The sequence below is a fragment of the Ictalurus furcatus genome, chromosome 2, assembly GCF_023375685.1.
Source record: "Ictalurus furcatus strain D&B chromosome 2, Billie_1.0, whole genome shotgun sequence".
NCBI classification, from domain to species: domain Eukaryota; kingdom Metazoa; phylum Chordata; class Actinopteri; order Siluriformes; family Ictaluridae; genus Ictalurus; species Ictalurus furcatus.
The window spans coordinates 19,305,730-19,326,657 of record NC_071256.1 but is presented as its reverse complement, the minus strand read 5'-3'; the positions used below and the strand labels follow the sequence as shown (position 1 = coordinate 19,326,657).

The following is a 20,928-nucleotide window of genomic DNA, read 5'->3' as shown; positions in this document are numbered from 1 at the left end:
TTTTTCATTCTCGTAAACGTATTCGTTTTTGCTTTCAGGTGAGATGTGGCTTTCTGGAATCTGAAAGGTTCAGAATGTAATTTTCAGAAGAAAAGAAACATTTGAACACACACTAATTCTGCAAATTCATAAAAGCGGTCTAGTTACTGTATATATTAAATATTTAATTACTTTGATGAACAACGTAATATAAAACTGTTTGTGGAGGTAAGTTCAGCATGCAGCTTTTATTACGCTAGTCATGTAAGCTAGCGTGATAAGATGAAAGTAGATTTTTGTGGTTAGTGCAGATTTAGTGGATTTTTCCCCCCTTAAAACATGTGCAACGAGTATATAAGGAGCTAAATTATTATAATTAACTGTCAAGCAGTGCGAGGTAATACATAACCAAGAGCAAAATAATGCAGATATCAAGTAATTTGAGGGTTAAAATGATTATTAATATTATCTTAAGAAAGAAGGGAGGAGAACAATGCAACAGCTCTGAAACATAATTCGTGTCTGAAAATTGATTAAAATCAATTGTTTTGTGGACTTTCTGATTTGATACCTTTAAATTTCGGGCATGTACTTCTTACCGGGGGAAAAAAAAGTAAATGAATAAATTTCATGACTCACTGAGGTCGAGGACGTCGTCGGTCTTGATGAGGTCTTCGGGGCGTGTCAGGGGCAGCTGTGTCTCCGGTTCCGCTTGCAACTGCAGGGACAGAGCCCGCAACATGAAGAACACACGGATAGCCTGTGGAGGAAAAACACAAACACACACAGTTATTTTTCGTATCTATGTCAGAGTTTGGAGTAAATATGAATGAAGTTCATTCTTTCTGGAAAGCCAAGCATTAACTGAGATAAGTTACTCCATTGTAACATCAGTCTAGCTTTTTAGCAGTTTAACGTTATCTCCCAGATAACAGAAAAGAGTTCGCCCTGTCATCCATAGATCGTGAGTTCGACCATGACTATCGCGGGCGTCTCTGAGGATCAAGTATGCAGAAGATGGTGGTCAGCGCCTCTCAGTTTGAAAAGATTTGTTCGGTTGGCTTCACGTGTCTCAGATGAAGCAAGTGATAGCCTTGGTGGTGGTAATTGGCCAAAACTAAATTAAAGGTGGTAAAAAAAAAAGAATTGACATTTTTTGCTGTACATCCCCCCCCCCAGTTTTACTCCAAGCTTAGTAATAATAGACTGTTGAACTCCATCAATAACAATACGTGTTTGCATGTTAATAAAGCTGTATATCTGTAAAACTGTCCTGCTTGAGATGGAACTACTACTTCAGAGAGAGGAATAATTGGTTTGTTGTGTGGCCATGATGGTGTATGTATACAATAAAACCTTCAGGGATGTAAAAAGAAACCGGAACTACTTTTTACTGCATTATTCCAGGGTTGGAAAGATGAGAACAGCTTAGCGAATACTTTACTGTGTTGCAGTTTCACATTTTTGAGTCGCATATTTGAAATCTTAATTGACACCTGCCCTTAGTCTCTAGTGTAATGAAGTTTGGATTAAACGTTCCCGGGTTTAAGGAAAAGGAGATCAGATCAGTCCCTTAGGATGTGCACACACTGGATTTGTTAAAAACTAATCTTTTGACTTATTATTGGATCTGTCATTTTATCCACTTTCAATACATCATCTTCTATTCTCCCCTCTCCCTAATCTCTTCTATTATCACTGTTATTACAATTATTGTCATTTCTATCTTATTTATATATAATTTGTTCTATAATTATTGTCATTTCTATCTTATTTGTATATAATTTATTCTATAATTATTGTCATTTCTATGTTATTTTTTACTTCAGTGGGAACTCTTGGGTATCTTTACGCTGTACGCGCTGTCTGTACAGCACTTCAGTGTGCTCTATAAATAGACTCGACATTGAACATGCTGTTTAAACTGCACGGCTGCATGCAGATGGAGTTTTATGGAGGAAATAAAAGCATTCCTGATAACATCCCTGGAAGGAAAGGGCCTCGGCAAGGCAAGCCAAATTCTGTGAGCAGGTGGAGCCGTAATTACATGACTGCCCTTTGCGAGTGAATATAATTAGTCCCATCAGGAGTTCTATGAGCTCACGCGATTCTAAGAACTAAATTATAGCGGGAGTTCTCTGGAAGCTTTCGAGAGACACGCAGCACTCTGACGCTAAGCCTCATGATGAATTAACTTGGACCACAATGGAAACAACGATCAGGCTGTTCTCCATTGTGTGTGTAAATTGCTTTTTCAGTCATGGTGTTCCTCAGACTCCAGATAGGTTTATCCTGAAGCTGCACCTGCTCTGTGTAATTAGTGTGTAGTGACCCATTTCCACTTTTGTGTTTATAAAAAGCTAGTGTCTTTTTTTTTTTCAACCTGAAAAATGCCACAATCTTGATTTAACATGCAGAATTATGGCTTCTATTTATTTTTAAGATGATTCTTATCTTCAAAGCTCTCCTCATCAAAAAAAAAAGGATTGGCTCTGAGAGCTGTAAATATATTTATCATTTCATTCATCAAAATTGCACACAAATAAAAAGTCGAACCTTATCTCTGAATGCTTTCCATGTTATTAAGTGACAGGACAGGGTGGAGACATTCCTCAATTTCAACATTACACCAAGCCGTGTACCCAAAAAAGAATTAAATAAATTAAAAAGGGGGGGGGGGGGTGGAGAGATGAATAATATAAAACTGGTTCCATTCACCTCCACAGGCTCTTTTTTTTTTTTTTTTAAAGAGTGTAGAAGTACATCATGACCAAGTTATACAGACACACGCCCTTAATGTGTCACATGATCTCAGAATAATTACAACTGTTCCTGGGAAAAAAAACCCCCTGAGAACATGCCCAAACAAACACTATCATGAAGAACATGAGAAGATATGAAAACAAATCCAGGACAAACTTCTGGAAGGACCAGGTGAGTACACCTCTGATCACACCTGGCACAGCGATATCTCCGGGGAATTCTGGACTGAAATGGAGAATGACTCATTGTGTTTCACAAGAACTGTGAAATCACATCCTACGTGTTCCAAATGGACCATATTTACTAATAATGCATTTTTTTTGATTTTCCATTACAGGCAGCCATGTTCGTATTGTCCGTCATCCGCTACAAGCTCCGCCCCTTTTACATCACAGCTAAGTGCACAAAATTTCACGTTTAAAAAAAATATATAGCTAGACTGGATTTGCCAATGTACTAATGTACTATACAGCAAAATATTCGCCAAAATGAATCAGAAAGCATTAACAGTGGTTTAGCTGTACAAATGGAATGCAAAGGGTTTTGAAAAATACGGCTTTTATGAATACTTCATAATATGCTTCATCTACAGACTTTAACATCAGGCTGCCATCTTAAACTATAAAAGAAAAGTAACTGTATAGTTTTTACTTTTTAGTTTCAAGTCTACTATTTTTAAAAAAAAATAATATATTACTATAATACATTAAAGTTATTAGAATTTATTATAATTTTTTATACTTTAGAAATCATTTATTTTCCTGGACATTGTAGACAAACCTTTATATATACAGTCCCAATAACCTCACAGGGCAGGCATGAAGGTATCACAATCCACTATTGAAAAAGACTTCGAGAACAGAAACAGAGAGGCCACGAGATGTAAACCACTCAGTAGCAGTAAGAATCAGAAAGCCAGATTGGAATTCGCAAAGAAATACAGAGACGAGCCACGAAAGATCTGGAACCAAAATGAACCTCTACCAAAGAGTGGAGAAAGAAAGGATCTGCTCATGATCCAAAACAGAGAAGATCATCTGTGAAACATGGTGGAGGTAGTGTCATGGCTTTGGCTTGCATGGCTGCTTCTGGAACAGGCTCACTAATCTTTATTGATGATGGAACTCATGATGGTAGCAGAAGAATGAATGCAGATGTTTACAGGTACAATCTGTCTCACGATTTACAGAGAAATGCATCCAATCAAATCAACAGGAACTTCATCATGCAGCAAGACAATGATCCAAAACACACTGCCAAATCAGCAAAGGACTTAATCAGGGGGGAAAAGTGGAAGGTTTTAGACTGGCCAAGTCAATCACCCGACTTTAACCCAGTTGAAATTGGAATGTCTTCAATGTACAGCAAAAACAACAGAATTGGCCTTGCTGTTACAATACTTTAGGAAGGGACAGTATACCATCCTTAAGTGATATGATATTTGTGTCACATCGCCTGACCCTCGATGCCTGTGCTTAAATAAATGTAGAGAATATAAAATGGAATACGTGTCAAGTCTAACTGGACAGTGCATGCTTTTGCATACAAAAAAACCCCTAAACGTCTATGTAAAGTATGTGATATTTTTAGGTTATTTCCCTCCCTCCTACTCACTCTGCGTGTTTTCTCCATGTCTCCACATGGCAGCCGCTTCACAAAGTCAATCCCAGTCAACGGCGTTCCAGTAGGAGGCAGGAGTATAGACGCATCCATCATGAGATACTCCACATTTAGAGGCTTGCTCTAAACACACACATCACAAAACCATGACTATCCTAAACATCAGCCTTTCAAGAATATTCTGTTCATATGTGCAGCAAATTTCTTTTGTAGCAGTCAGATGTTTACAGCAGAAACACAGTCACAGGTGGTATACTTTAAACCATAACAAACAAAAGCAATGACACACTCGCAAAACGGACTCACTGTCATGCTCCTGTACTCGTCTTCAAACATATCCAGAAATATCTCCTCTCCCTGCGGGCAAAAATAGAACAGTTCCAGAGAAACAGGAGTGTAGAGGCTAAAAAGGAAAATCTTATACAAAACAGATCCAATACATCCAAACAGAAAGAAGAGGTTTTTTTTCCTGCACTTTATTCAAATATAGACCTTTTAAATAAAATAAAAAACAGACTATGAGTTTATATACAGAAAAATAAAAGCGTCAGAGATGTGTTTAAAACTGGAATTTATTTATTATCCAAGTATCTTTGTATTTACAGATGCTCTGTAATTCTGGGAAATTGAAAAGCTGCATATTTTTTTAGGAATCAAAATGAAATGGACACCATGGATCAAATTGCCCAGTGCATTATGGGTATTCTATATTAACCTGAGTACATCATATCTGCACAGGCAGATATGACAGATATTGGCAGTGGCAATCCGAGACCTTGGAGGTATAAAGCACTATCAAAGTTAAAGGTTAAATATTTTGATTATATCTATCACTCTTTCTCAATAAATAAATAAATAAATAAATAAATAAATGTGTGTGTGAAGTTTTCAATACAAACCTTATAATTCTGCATTAGGTGTATGCACGGTGGACTTTTTTCTTTAACAGATTATTTACCAGATTTTTAAGATGTGGAATGTTAAATGTATTACAGTGTGGAATTTTATAAACAAAGGTGGGCCCAAGTCATTGTTTTGCAAGTCCCAAGTCAAGACTAATAAATCAGTCAAATTACAAGTCCTTAACTCTAAGTTTCAAGTCCTAAACAAATCATGACGTGCTCATACTGTTCACAACATGGGCACAGGGTCTGATAAAAGTGACTCTGTTGAAGGGCTGGGAGATATGACAAAAAAATTATGTCACGATACTTCAGGACATTTCTACAATACACGCTGTATATCACATGAAATATAGCTAGCAAACTGTCTTCAAAACAGTGGTAAAATAACCAAAAAAAACATTAAACTGAGTTTGACAATACTTTTCTTTAATGCCTACAAAGACAAAGATTAAGTTTTTAAAAAATGATGGCAAATCAACCCCATCCATTCAGTACCATTTCATTTGTAATTTATAAAAGCGTAAAAAAAATACATCACTATACCAACGATATCTCAGAAAAGTGTATCGTGTAATCATTTATCACAATATCGATATTATAACGATATATTGCCCAGCCCTACTCTGTTGTCGGGGAACGAGCGCTCTTTCAGCTTTGACGCTGTCTAGTCCAAGCTGATTGGCTGTCTGACTGGTTTAAACGTTGACTCTGGAAAAAAAAAAGGATGCTGATTTTATGACTATTAAATATTTGTTGTGTAAAAGAGCAGTTGATTCACTGCACACTGTATCATTTTTAATCTTTGGTTTTGAAAATGTATCAAGACTTCCAAGTGAAATGGCTCGAGTCCACGCGAAGTCACTGACCTCAAAGTCAAAGTCGAGTCGCAAGTCTTCTTTAATTATGCCAAGTCGAGTCGAGTCAAGAGTTTGCAACACTGGTATTTTATTGTACTTTTTTTTTTTTAAACAATTTCTCATTACAATCTTGAAAATTTGATGAAAGAGTTTTTTTCTCACTAGCCTTTCTTTTTTCTCTCAAAGTTATTAATAAGACCAATTAATAAAACCAAACCGCTTGTCATGTTACCAAGAAGCCTATAACGTAAATGTGTACTTTGCTTTTCTATAACTCAATTATAAATTTTGCAAGGTAGCACTACTTGTATTGTTCTCCACTTGATATATCGCTTTGCTTCTAAGTCGCTTTGGATAAAAGCGTCTGCTAAATGAATAAATGCAAATCACTGTTTCCTGAAAACACCTTTTTTTACTGTTTGCACGTGATATGAATGTGGAAGAAATGAGTTTATCAGACCTGCTGATCACGCTGATGTCCAATTTATTATTTGATAATGTGACTGCAATTTGTTTGACCTTTTTTTATTTATTATTACACCCTCATGCTGAGACGGCAGAATACAATCCGTGCTGTACTGCTCACATAAACGGTTTCAAATCGTTTTCACATAGAAAACAATATATTCTGATAAAAACTGCTGGTGTGCACGGACTCTGACTGTTAGTGCTGACACCAGTGACTCCTTCCATTAACATGAACCAAACTTCTCCAAACACGGATTACTTTAGAAACTGTAACGTATTAGAACGAGCGCATTAATACCAGCAAAACATACCAGCAGTGTGGTATGTTTTGTTTTTTTTTAAATATTTTTTTGTTCAACAGTGCTGTGGTACGCTTATTTTTAATCGTAATGTAAATGAGTAAAACGCAGAGTTGCTTTAGTAACACTAAACACAGAGGTGTTTATAGTAAGCAGGATGTGTTCTTGCAAGTAATTAATATTTTGTGCCATCAATAGCAGCGCACATCTAAAAATGGATGTCCCAAGCCTTGGATTAGATCATCGTGAAACGCTTCAGGCAGACTCTTCTGTTAACTCTGCAAATTTGCACGCATAACACATTTTTTCCCCTACATGATGGTTCACGGCGGAGCATCCAAAGGAATCCAGCACAACAAGAACAATCCGGCATAGTTCCTATATCCAAACTTAATGAGAAGTTACGTGAGAACGAAATGTATTGAAACTGAAAGAGTACACGATAAACCTTTCAGTTGGAGATGATTACACAACGGATTTGGTTTACACTTACTGTTTTGTTTTGGTTTGTTTGTCTAGGGAGTGACCCAGATTTCAGTCTCTGTGACAAAGCAATTAAAACTGAACTGAGTGTGTAATCACAAACCTGTCGAAGAGACGTTTATTTAATAGGGGTAAATATTTTTTTTTAAAGTTTCTCAGTAACATAAGCTGGTTTTGAAAAAAAAATGTATTAAAAAAAAAAAAGAGCGCTGGTGAAGGAACGACTGATTATAGCTCCTACAGTGAGGGAAAAAAGTATTTGATCCCCTGCTGATTTTGTACGTTTGCCCACTGACAAAGAAATGATCATTCTATAATTTTAATGGTAGATTTATTTGAACAGTGAGAGACAGAATAACAACAAAAAAAAAATCCAGAAAAACGCATGTCAAAAATGTTATAAACTGATTTGCATTTTAATGAGGGAAATAAGTATTTGACCCCTCTGCAAAACATGACTTAGTACTTGGTGGCAAAACCCTTGTTGGCAATCACAGAGGTCAGACGTTTCTTGTAGTTGGCCACCAGGTTTGCACACACAGGAGGGATTTTGTCCTACTCCTCTCTGCAGATCTTTTCCAAGTCATTAAGGTTTCGAGGCTGACGTTTGGCAACTCGAACCTTCAGCTCCCTCCACAGATTTTGTATGGGATTAAGGTCTGGAGACTGGCTAGGCCACTCCAGGACCTTAATGTGCTTCTTCTTGAGCCACTCCTTTGTTGCCTTGGCCATGTGTTTTGGGTCATTGTCATGCTGGAATACCCATCCACGACCCATTTTCAATGCCCTGGCTGAGGGAAGGAGGTTCTCACCCAAGATTTGACGGTACATGGCCCTGTCCATCGTCCCTTTGATGCGGTGAAGTTGTCCTGTCCCCTTAGCAGAAAAACACCCTCAAAGCATAATGTTTCCACTTCCATGTTTGACGGTGGGGATGGTGTTCTTGGGGTCATAGGCAGCATTCCTCCTCCTCCAAACACGGCGAGTTGAGTCGATGCCAAAGAGCTCCATTTTGGTCTCATCTGACCACAACACTTTGACCCAGTTGTCCTCTGAATCATTCAGATGTTCATTGGCAAACTTCAGACGGGCATGTATATGTGCTTTCTTGAGCAGGGGGACCTTGCGGGCGCTGCAGGATTTCAGTCCTTCATGGCGTAGTGTGTTACCAATTGTTTTCTTGGTGACTATGGTCCCAGCTGCCTTGAGATCATTGACAAGATCCTCCCGTGTAGTTCTGGGCTGATTCCTCACTGTTCTCATGATCATTGCAACTCCACGAGGTGAGATCTTGCATGGAGCCCCAGGCCGAGGGAGATTGACAGTTCTTTTGTGTTTCTTCCATTTGCAAATAATCGCACCAACTGTTGTCACCTTCTCACCAAGCTGCTTGGCAATGGTCTTGTAGCCCATTCCAGACTTGTGTAGGTCTACAATCTTGTCCCTGACATCCTTGGAGAGCTCTTTGGTCTTGACCATGGTGGAGAGTTTGGAATCTGATTGATTGATTGCTTCTGTTGACAGGTGTCTTTTATACAGGTAACAAGCTGAGATTAGGAGCATTCCCTTTAAGAGTGTGCTGCTAATCTCAGCTCGTTACCTGTATAAAAGACACCTGGGAGCCAGAAATCTTTCTGATTGAGAGGGGGTCAAATACTTATTTCCCTCATTAAAATGCAAATCAATTTATAACATTTTTGACATGCGTTTTTCTGGATTTTCTTGTTGTTATTCTGTCTCTCACTGTTCAAATAAATCTACCATTAAAATTATAGACTGATCATTTCTTTGTCAGTGGGCAAACGTACAAAATCAGCAGGGGATCAAATACTTTTTTCCCCTCACTGTATAACATAACATAACTCACCATCACACCACCTGTTACTGATTATTTTCCTAGAACAGCATGACACACTGGTTTATTCCTTATTTTCTACACTGCTAATGTAATACTAGGTCGAAAACTAGCATACATGACAAGATGACAAGTCACACCCGTTTCTTTTGGGAAGAGCTGCTGCATGACAGAGAGACATTGCTGCAGTGGCTGTTTGGGGTTTTTTTTTCCTTAAAGAATTTGTAAAAAGATCTGCCATCAGATTTATCTTTGCTCTTTGAACAATTAAAAAAAAATTTCACCGACTATGAACAGACCATAATCTATCCTCGAACATTTAGCAAGACTGTAGAAAAGAAGAAGAAAAAAAAGAAAGCCAGTGAGTGTGGTGAAGGTAGAGAAAGCTGCAGCTCCCTCTCTGAGCCACCCTGAGACCACAATGTGGGAAAAGCTCTGCGCTGAGCTGCTACACCATCAAACGTCTGGGTGACTCGTGGGAACCTCTCACACTGCTGTAGCAATAAGTAGAGTGTATGTGTATTTTCAAGGAATGCTGCTGGTCTGACAGGTTTAGACAACGCACTGCCAGAGTTCCCCAAACTTAAATAAAAAAAAACTGCTGATCATCAGGATGAGCTGTCGGTGTTTAACACGATAGTATTATTTCAGAGGTGACAGAGGATTTATTGGAAAACGTTAGTTCTGTGAGCCAAAATACACACACATATATACATATATATATATATATATATATATATATATATATATATATATATATATATATATATATATTACACACACACATATACATATATATGTGTATAAATAACACTAAACCTTTTTATGTTGTTTTTCTTTTCTTTTCATAACCCTAGAATGAAAGCATGTTTAGCTTACCTTGTAAAATCGCCGTAGAAGATGAAGACTCTCTTCTCTTGCACCCTGGAAAAGAAAACAGCATTGTTATGAAATGCATAAATGCGTATGTAAGACAAATTGGCTCTTTATGTTTTCGTAAATGTTTGACCGTTACTCTGAATAAAACATCTGCACTTTTATGAGACGGCAGAGAAAAGAGGAATGGATCATGAGATTGAAATTTATTGTTTTACTTTATCCCACAGCGCTGTTATATTCTGGATCCTGATTGGTCAGAAAGTGATGATTAATTTCCTATAAAATTACTTCGTTATCGTTTCTATGGTAACAGCTCATTCACAGGGGCTTGTTCGGTGGACGTTCTACTAATAACAAACAGATTTATAAAATTTAAAAAAAGGGGTATAATCTTTGATACGGTGAAGTTTACATGTTTATGGAAGGAGTCTCCCGTGTCAGCGCTTTGTAACTATCTGAGGTAAAGCTGTAACTTTTACAAAAGTTTTCCGACATCATCGGGACAGAGGAGTTTACGCTTTTTGTAGTTTCTCAGTAACACGACAAGCCGTGTTTTTTATTTATTTATTTTTGTTTAAAAGTATGGCATACATGCGTGATGTGTCGTTCTTTAATAACAATAAATTGCTGTGGCATAAGAGGACAATAATCCACATCAGGGTGGGAACAGTAACCCTTCCTACAACAGCCTGTGACAGGCGGTGTTTAGTCATGGTATGCTTCACAGTTTACTGTGAAACAATCAAGAGCTTGTATGTTATTAAATTACTTTGTATACAGACTTGAATTACTGGATCCCTGTACGATTCCTCATAATGGGAAATTTTTTACTTTTACTTAATCAGGAACTTACAGGAAATGTATGATGTTCCTCCTTTCAAATCCTCAAATCCTTTCTTTTAATAGCTCTTAGTAATTTTGAAGCGCACTTAATTTTGTATTACTGACCATATCCATATCTTTCCCTTTTTATATACATAGTATATACAGTCAGTATTTTTGAACACAATTTGTTCCCTCTTTGAATAACAGTTTGGTGTATTTTGTCTAGTGTATTTACTGCTCTTTATGGTAATTATTTTCATTGTTATTAAAGGTGCTTTACAGCATCTGCCTAAGAACTTTTGCGAGAAATATGACCGACTTCCTGTAAATGCCAGATTTCTTACCAGTAAAAAGTAAAAGTAAAACAGTTTTAAAGAAGTCAGTAAAATAATAGGGAGTTTCCCTTGAGGATCGAGTAATTTAGGTTGTAAAATTCCTGCTTTACCAAACGTGCCTCGGTGACTCATTCTCTATCTCTTGTATATGTAAATCTGTACAGTCTGACTGAGCCACACGGCTGCGCTATGATTTATTCAGAAACTGCATTGCAGCGGGTCCCGGCGCTACCCAACTTCCTGATGACGCGTTTCGGGTGGATGCGTACCTCCAGACAAGCCAGGTGGACATCCTTGACGATGCACCGAGTGCCGGACAGCACCGACTGCTTCAGGAGAAGACAGCTCAGCTCCAGAGTGGCCAAGCGCACCCTCCCGTCTGACAGAGACGAGAAATATAAACAACAACAAGCAGAAAACATTAAAATCATAAATCACTCGTTATCAGATCCAAGCTGGAACAAACAGCAGCAGTTCAGGTTTACTCAAGGTCACTGCTTAGGAAAAGTATGTTATTGTAAGGAAGTATTTCTACATAAGTTATTGTGGTGGTGGTATTCATCAAAGGCACTTACATCATATTATTCGTATTAAGGCTATTAATTCAATTATAAAGTGGAGTTTTTCAAAAATTTAAATGATGGCTAAAATCTGAAAAAACAAAAACAAAACTAAATAATAATAATAATAATAAGGAGAGGAAGACAATTACAAAAAAATTTAATAGATAAACATTTTACATTTCAAATTAAGTACAAAATCACATCAGCTGCTTCAGTAGTCAGTAATTAAATTGATAAAAAGTTACTTTTAAAATAAATATACGTTTTTAGAGATATCTTGGTATTGTGACATTGTGTACTGTGACAATATCATTATTATATCGTCATATTGCCCAGTCCTAATATAAAGCAACCCTGAGTTTTTACTAAAGCACTGTATAAATCTATTTTTAGTAATTTTCTCAATACTCAAGGTTGTTGACGTCAAACAAAACACACTGATGCCAAACAAAAACACACATAACGACAGAAAACAGAGTCAAAGAATGTGTAGCACCAAATGTGCAGGGAATGGGTGAAGGGAACTTTTAAATAACCATTTTTCAGGTTTGTGATAATGATCTAAAACCTAACACGCAAAATTTTTGGTCCTAAGGGTATGAAGACAGCTCTACACCTTAAATAATAAAAATGTGTACGTGTGAGTACCTGGCAAAGCAGCATGGTTCATGACTCTGATCAGTCTCTCCACCAGAACATGACTGTAGCTGCTCCTCTCCTGACCTGGAACCGGCAGCTGGATCTTCTCCAGCAACTCTGGGTTTATACCTGCATGCACATGCGCACACACATTTTCAATAAGGTATAAGTCAGAGGAATGGGACAGACATGTAAAAAAAAAAAGTTTTCATGTGTGTACGTGCGAGCTTACGTGCGTGTGAACGCATGCTTTGGACGTGCTTTGGATCACAGACCTGTATGATGATCCAAATTATAACAAGAATGCAGGATCTATTTATTGTTATTTTTTTAACCTTTATTTTACCAGGAAGATCAAATGATCTCTTTTGCAAGAGGAACCTGGCCAAGGATATAATCATTCTCACAACACTACAGCTTTACACGAGTTTAAACGAGCCCTTTTTGACACATTCTATGATTTGTTTTCTCCTGGCATTTATTTTTATAGATCATTTTATTGTAAGAACTAAAAAATGATCCTCAACGACATCATTTCCATTTCATTGGAGGTCACATGTTCGTAAAATGACCTTATTATAAGGCAGTAATGTACACCATCCATTCTTGTGGCATTTCATCATATTATTTATCTCTTATTATTATATTAATGCTATTATTTCTATTACAGAGTAATGAGACAGACAGTGTTACAGCTCCTGTCAGCAATATTATAATTAATGAATACCGTTTTAAGAAATCTAAAGTGAAATTAAATGTTATGCAAAAATTACAAACAGGAAGAAGATGCTGCAGATTAGGCACAAACTATTCAAATAAGCATTCTGTTGTTTGTTAAATGTCTTACTGCTTAAATTACATCTTTCTAAAGGTAATCCTAAATGTATGCAAACTTTCGCTCTTAACCATGTGCCATGAATACAAAGAACCAAAATAAACAAACAAATAAATAAATAAAACCAAACCAAACAAACAAAAATAAGCTGCTACATTTAACACATCCCTATAATAAGACAAGACAGTGTTTCAGGGCCTGTTTAAAAAAACAAACAAACAAACAAACAAACAAAAAAACAAGATTAAATGCAATATTTAAGAGTAAAAAGTCACAACATGCGATATTCTGAGAAATAATTTGCAATATATGAGAATACTTATTATGACAAAACAGTCATAATACTTCGAGAGAAAAAAAACCTCTATATGTTGAGAATAAAGTCATAATACTATGACAGAATTGTGCATTTCAGATCCACAAAAAAGAAAGAAATACTTAAAAAATGATAATAATATTACTTAATATTACTTAATAATACTTCAGCAACAGATATTTTATTCTCAAAATACTGTAATTTCTTTTCTCATAATATCATAAACTCTTTTTTTCTCGTAATGTTACGACTTTATTCTTAAAATATTATGAATTTTATTTTTTAAACAAACAAATCCCCAAAATAAAATAAACTACTACAATAAAATTTGTAAAAAGCCTAAATGCGATAAAATACTAACAGAAATAAAACAATAAGAAATAACTAAAAGTAAATTTGATTACTTTAACTGAAAATATTATATTAAAAAAAACAAATAAATGACCAATTAATTCACTAATTAGTTATTCATCTTTCCAAATTACACAGTAACTAATAACACAAGTAATCAATCACCCAATCGAATGATTACTTAATTACTGTGTAATGTGGAAATATGAAGAGTTAGTTGGTTGGTTAATTAGTTAGTTAGTCTTTCTGGTTACAGCAACACAATAACGTAAAAATGGGGGAAAAAATTTCAGCCAATGTGAACAGGATTGAAATGTGACGTGAGCAATGATATGATTATTGTAATAAGACTTTATACACACTACATTACACAGCATATTGTCTGTGTGTGTGTGTGTGTGTGTGTGTGTGTGTGTCTGTGCGTACGTGTATACCTTTGCTGTGAGACATAGCGAAGAGGAGGCAGAGGACAAAGAGGGCATTGTAGTCCTCCTTCTCACAGTCTAGGGCATTGTACACCATGTCCAAGAAGGGCCTGCATGACACACATATGCACACGCGCACACACCACAGTCACTTTCACACGCTCTTCCGTCAGACAAGAAACTCCCAGACCGCATCTGGACCTCATCCAAATTGAGCCACAAAAATAAACATTGATATCTGTATAATATTTAAATAGTGAAATTAATTTTAACAGCCCTAGTAACAACACCGTTCTGCTGTACTCTCAATAGTGAGCATATAGAGCATAGCGGAAGTCAGGAAGTCATTTGGTATTCATTAAACTATCCAGCTACCTAATCCTAAGTTATCTAATCATAGTGATAATTAGAATGTATGGGATAACAACAGGACATTTCTAATTTATATATTCGTATGTATGCATTTATACATCCTGGAATATTTTGTGATCCTAGGCAACATTTAGCCACATATTTATTTATAAAATGATAAAAGCACAATTTCAGTTGTTTACATGAGCTACAGCTACCTGTTCATGTTTGTTTGCGCCACAGGCTCATGAATATTCATTTGGAATACTAATAAAAAAAGGAGCACCTGCTCCTCTGTCCCTCCGTTCCTGCAGCGGCTGCGGCGGTTTTCTCCTCATCCGTGATGTTCTGCTCAGTCAGCATGGACACGTCTGAGATCTTACACTTCTCCATCACCACCATCTCAATCTCTGCACACGCACGCATGCACGCACACACACACACAAATACAGCGTCCCTGTTCATCACATCACACTGCAAAAATCCACACTCTGGACTTGTTAACTATGTGAATGCAAGTCAATAGGGTGGGGGGATGCACAACTTAAACAGAAAACAGCCCAGTAAAGTTCACACAGCAGGATGGAGATGGACGCGTCATTATGAAACCTTGGCGTTGCTTCACTACGGCGGTATTTCTGCAGAACTCCTACAGTAGAAACCACAAACAGACAGTCTAGACTTCTTCAACTTTGCCGTCACACTAAAGTATTGGTGATCAGGTCAGAGTGACCACTAAATCAACCACAAATCTTTTTTTCATTTTATAAACATGAGCTTCTTCCTATTATTGATTTACTATCTACTGCAAAAGAAACAATTATGTTGGTCTTTTCAAATGGAGGATTTCAGTCATCAATATACAGTATATACACACACAGTATATAAAGTGGGGTTCAAAAGTCTGAGTGAAAACGCTGCCGTTCTGCATTCTCTTCCAATTTAATACAACGTGTTTCATTACTAAATACACGCATTATCAGCATGAAAACTCGGAAAAGAAACTTTGATAAGAAGTTTTATATGAATTTCCTAGTATTTGGATATGCAACCAAATATTAAGTGTTATTTACTTTCATTTGCTTTAAGACTATCTGTTCTTATACTTTTGCTCACCTAAAAATTGGGTGGTCTGCCACCAAAGGTGCCATGTTTTAAGTCGTTTAACACATCTAGATGTAAATATGAGGAACAGAAAGCTGAAATTCTTATCTATCGTCTCATAGTCATCTTTCGATCTGAAACCCAAATGCCTTCAAATGTATAGAGAAAACAATCAAATTGGCCTTGCTATTCCAATACTTCCGGAGGGGGCTGTACCCATACCACCCCTCATTTATATACATTTCTTAATATACATAAATATATATACACACACGTTAGTTATTTCACTGCAGCTACATCAGCTCGATGTTGCACAGCATTGTATTGCACATATCTACACTTTATTCCTCATATAGTCCATACTTTCAGAAATTCTGCTTTATGTAAATTCTGCTTTACTGCACATCGTACTGTGTGTGACCAATAAAATTTGGATTTGACTCGGTGACAAGTTCAGGGCCTAGCCAGGAATCATCCACTGATGTAAAACAATCCTAAATTGTTTACAGATGCTGCAGTTTCTCCGTGAGCTGTGGACACACGGCTGTCAGAATGTTATCACAACTATCATGAGAATGACCATGAGGTGGACGGCACAGAACGAATGTGGACCAAAGTGACCACTGGCACATGGACAGGATGGAAAACTGGCAGTGGAGAGCTCTGGGAACTGACTCTGTTTGGACACATCAACTTCTGAAGCATTCAGAGTTCCAGCGAAAATCCAGATTCTGGTCCTTACTGGGAAATCTAGTGGAACTGAAAGTCCTAAACATGCTGAAGCAGGTTTTAGCATCCTGAGTGTGAAGCAAAGTTTGCCTGGGGTCAAGATTAATTCTGAGACGAATTCATACTTCTGATTAATGTATGTTACTCAGATTGTCCAGGCAAACTATTTCGGTGAAACATGAGGGATATTGCACAACAATTTTTATGATTATAGCCAGGAATCACAGTGGTGCCAAGTCAGTGCTGGTAAGTTCTAATAATTAATAGAAGGAAATCTTATAAGCATGGTTTTTTTTTTTTTAATCATATCCTGTGATGTAAAATATGTGTAGACAATACAAAGATAAATAAATCTTGGAAGGAAGCTAATTAGTGCGTTATTTAATTTGTATTAAAGAAGCGATTTATAGCTTATACAGTTCTAATTGGAACTAAAACAGTGGACAAGCCACACCCACAAATGACAAGAGTACCAGTAGTTCCACGAACACAAGTGTCTGGTTTCTCGCCAATTTCCTAACACTACTTCACGTAAACGAACATTTGTTAATTTAATAACTTTATTCAGCTATTTTTCTGCAACTTTTTCCTATATTATATTTCCTGTGTTTTGATTTCTGATTTGTCTTTCACTTTGCATTTGCTTTTATGTAAAAGAGTACAAGTATGATTTTTTTTTTCAAACTAAAGTCTAAATTCAAACAACTCAAATCTGATTGGATCTCGTCAACAGCCAATGAAACTTAAGAGCACGAAAACAGAGAATGTAGAATGTAGATCAAGGGAGAAAAAAACCTTCACAGAGGCAGTGAAGTTCCAAAATGGAGGACGTCCTGAGATAGCAGAACAAATTCGAAAAGTTCAAGACATGAATCTTTTGGGAAGGTCCTCCATGTTCATTGAGATTTAAAAAGTTAGCTAAAGAGTGAAATCTGATAGCCATAGCGTATCCAAGGCTTAAACTTTGATTAAAGTCACTGCATGATGGAAAGACACCGCGCTATTTATAAGGACAGTATTAGCGTCACTTGGAGGCCAGTTCAGAGAGCAGCTCCACGGCTGTAGGGGGCGCTCTGGAGAACAGAGGGTCAGTCAGTGATGGTGGGACATTCATCTGGGGCCACTCACCTTCCGTGTCCCCACTCGTCCTGCTGGCCTTTGAGCTAGCATCTGTACCTTTAGCCTTCTCCTTCTCTTCGTCCGGGCCTTCCTCGGCTCCTCTCTCCTCCTCGTCCTCCTCCCCCACGTTCTTGTAGTTGGGCCTCTTCTGCGTCTTCTTCCTGCCTCGATGCCGGCTCATCTCCAACGAGCGCTCCAGACTCTCCGTCGGCTTGGTGAAGCGGCGCACTCCAGCGTTGGACTGGGGGGAAAAAAACCCACAGAAAACATGTCTGTCTATAAAATCCACAAATTTCGATGTACAAAGACAATTCAATATACCAGCACCTGCTAGAGCACACAGAGTGTCTCGAGACTATAATTTATAAAGTGAGATACAGCGAGACAGCATATTTAAAAAATATCAGATTTTTACAAAAACATAAAAACAAGGTTTTAAAAAAAAGTATTACAAACATGACTTAAAAAAAGTCATTTTTTTCAACAATTTTCAACGTACCTCAGAAAAATTCTAATTATTGCAACATCACAAAAAAAAATTACCTGTTATTTATTTGTGATATTTATAGAGCTAAGTGATCAAGTTAAAAAGCTTAGTCCTTTTCTGCATTACTTTTATCCCCTCAAATACAAAACAAGACTATAAAGTTGATTACGTTTGTAAACGTAACTAATTTCCATTTTTGACGTCACATGCTTCACTTGTCATATTAAAGTCTAGACAATTAGAATAATAATAAAGGATGCAGAATTATGAGATTAATGCAGCGTTCGACTAAAAGTCATAACTCGTGATTCCTGACCTCCGCCCAGGAAAAAAACAAACAAAAAAGCCCCCTCAAGCCTGAGTTCAGCACATATTGCATACAGACGAGCTCACATGTTAATTCTATAACACTGACTCTGAGGAGGAAAATATACATCACTCAGTGTATACATACACACAGTTAACTCGGCTAGCTTGGTGCTGGAGACGTCCATGTTTCCTTCACCAGTTGAATACGATGTCATTCTGAGCTCCGACTTCCCGTTTCCAAGATATAAATGCAAAACTTTTTCTGTTCATCTCAGTTGCTGTTTTACATTTTGCGTTTTAATTTTGAGATCTGAAATTACATATTCTAATATCACAACATTATTCCATTAGGCGGTGTAGGTGACAAATGGGGAAGGGAAAACAAAAAATAAAACAAAAAACCCTTACGTTCAATTCCAGTCATGGTTCAGTTTGAAATCAGTGAAAGCCAAACGCATTGAAAACCAAAGCTCTGGTCTAGAGCTGACAAGAGACAAAAAAACAATTTAAGCTAAAATAAAACAAACAAACAAACAAAAAACTTGAACGCATGACTTTGGTGCATCATCGAGGGAGATGAAAGTGCGCAGGCTGTGCAAAAGAAATCCTTTTGATACTGTACAGACCGAGTGTGTGGACCGTGCTCTGTGCAATAATAAATCTCTAAAGCAACATGAAGCACTTGCACTTTGCAAAGATGTCAAACATCCTGCATTAAACCAATCAGGCAGTGTAAATGATACTGAAAACTGGACTCTGGTTCACACATCACACCTAACTAAATTTCATGGTTTCTAAACCTTTCTGCGAAGACACCGAAAAAAACAAGGTAAGATCTTTATCACGTACACACTTCCTTTGTTTTCTTCCTGACAAACACACATGCATATAGCGCAGAGAGCGAAAAGAAAAAAAGAAAAAAAAAAGAAAACGGTCCACCAAAATAGGCCGAGGACCTGAAAAAACTGTGTTTGAAACTGAAATTGTGCAAACCGCACTGTAAATGACAGTCGCAGCCCCTGATAAGCACGATGCCACATGAAGGGCAGGTACTAGGAACACGGCTAGCGGCTTCTCAGAAACGTGCACGTGTGTGATCTGAAAACAGGAAGCAGATGGGGAAGAGGATTGATGGATGTGATGCTGGAGAACGACCCCACCTCACACCACGCCGAAATCTGCCAGTCATTCTGAGACGAGGGGGCAGATGCAGCGGCCCACACAGGACCTCGTGGGGGTCTAGCTCTTCGCAGAGCACTTCAAAAGCATTCAGAGAAAAAAGGAACTCTCCTGTGAAATGGTTCGAGAAATTAAAACATGGGCCACGTACCAAAGGTGAGCACGCCGTGGTGGCGTAGTCACAAGATTTTCCATGGTGACTCAAAAAGCACAGAAGGAATTCACACACCAGGAAGCATGCAAAGTCAACTCTAAATTAGCACCAAAGAGTTTTTAAGGTGCGTGAAGAAAGCGAGCGAGCACAATGTTCCTTTTTTTTTTTTTTTTACACTACTAAAATGTTTTTGACTCAAAACTAAGGAGGATTTCATACCTATTAGTCCGCTTTCCCAGTCCGAATTAGAGTAAAATTCATTCTTTTGGTTGGTTTGAAATTTGGTTTTCAGACTGCATGCAAGTAAGCAAACCAAAAAGCAAAAAAACAAACAAACAAAAAACAACAGGTGTCTGAAGCAAATGTGGGGCTGAAAACATAAGTGGTCCGAAATTATTAAAAAACGTAATCAAGTCTTGCCAGTAGGCAAAAAAAAAAATCACCAGAGTATGGAGAACACAGAGAACAGTAAATAAATGATTACATAATTCTATAAACAAACATTTTGTTCATCACATAACGTGTTTATTTTCTCTTTATGTTCATTTGATCCATATCTCCAAAACATGGTGCATTTCAGCAGCAATGCAGTATAGTCCTTTGCTCAGTTTAACAGCTCGCAAAAAATCTATAAAAGAACAACAACCCAAAAAACACGACGTGTTCTGATTAGACTCTGAATCAACAGGAAGTGAATCACTATTTCAATAGAGTTTACTTGGAAGCACACCGACAACTCTCAGTGTGATGGCTGTGTTGTGTGTGTGTATATATACACACATGCATGTACAAGTACACACACACATATCTATATATATACACATATATCTATCTATCTATATATATATACACGTACATGCATGCATGTACATGTACACACATATCTATCTATATATATTATATTTATATACACACACATACATACATACACACATATCTATGTATACACATATATATACATAGAGAGAGAGAGATATGTGTGTACATATACATACATGTGTGTGTGTATAATATATTCACACACACATGCATGCATGTACACACATATCTATCCATTTGTGTATGTGTGTGTGTATATGTATATATATGTGTGTGTGTG

At 37.2% G+C, this 20,928-nt stretch overlaps 1 protein-coding gene across 4 annotated transcripts in view; it reads right to left on the bottom strand.

Annotated features, from left to right (window-relative positions):
• clec16a (C-type lectin domain containing 16A) overlaps positions 1-20,928 on the bottom strand; it is a 72,752-nt gene that overhangs the window by 25,009 nt on the left and 26,815 nt on the right. For 3 of the 4 annotated variants that reach the window (XM_053652222.1, XM_053652237.1, XM_053652243.1), the window contains 9 exons: positions 17,710-17,941; positions 15,035-15,158; positions 14,407-14,507; positions 12,480-12,599; positions 11,538-11,647; positions 10,109-10,153; positions 4,669-4,719; positions 4,357-4,485; positions 619-739 (listed from right to left, as the gene is read on the bottom strand). In XM_053652222.1, the coding sequence (XP_053508197.1) occupies positions 619-739; positions 4,357-4,485; positions 4,669-4,719; positions 10,109-10,153; positions 11,538-11,647; positions 12,480-12,599; positions 14,407-14,507; positions 15,035-15,158; positions 17,710-17,941 (1,033 nt within the window). The remainder of the gene's footprint in view (positions 1-618; positions 740-4,356; positions 4,486-4,668; positions 4,720-10,108; positions 10,154-11,537; positions 11,648-12,479; positions 12,600-14,406; positions 14,508-15,034; positions 15,159-17,709; positions 17,942-20,928) is intronic. The other variant, XM_053652229.1, reaches the window with a different exon arrangement.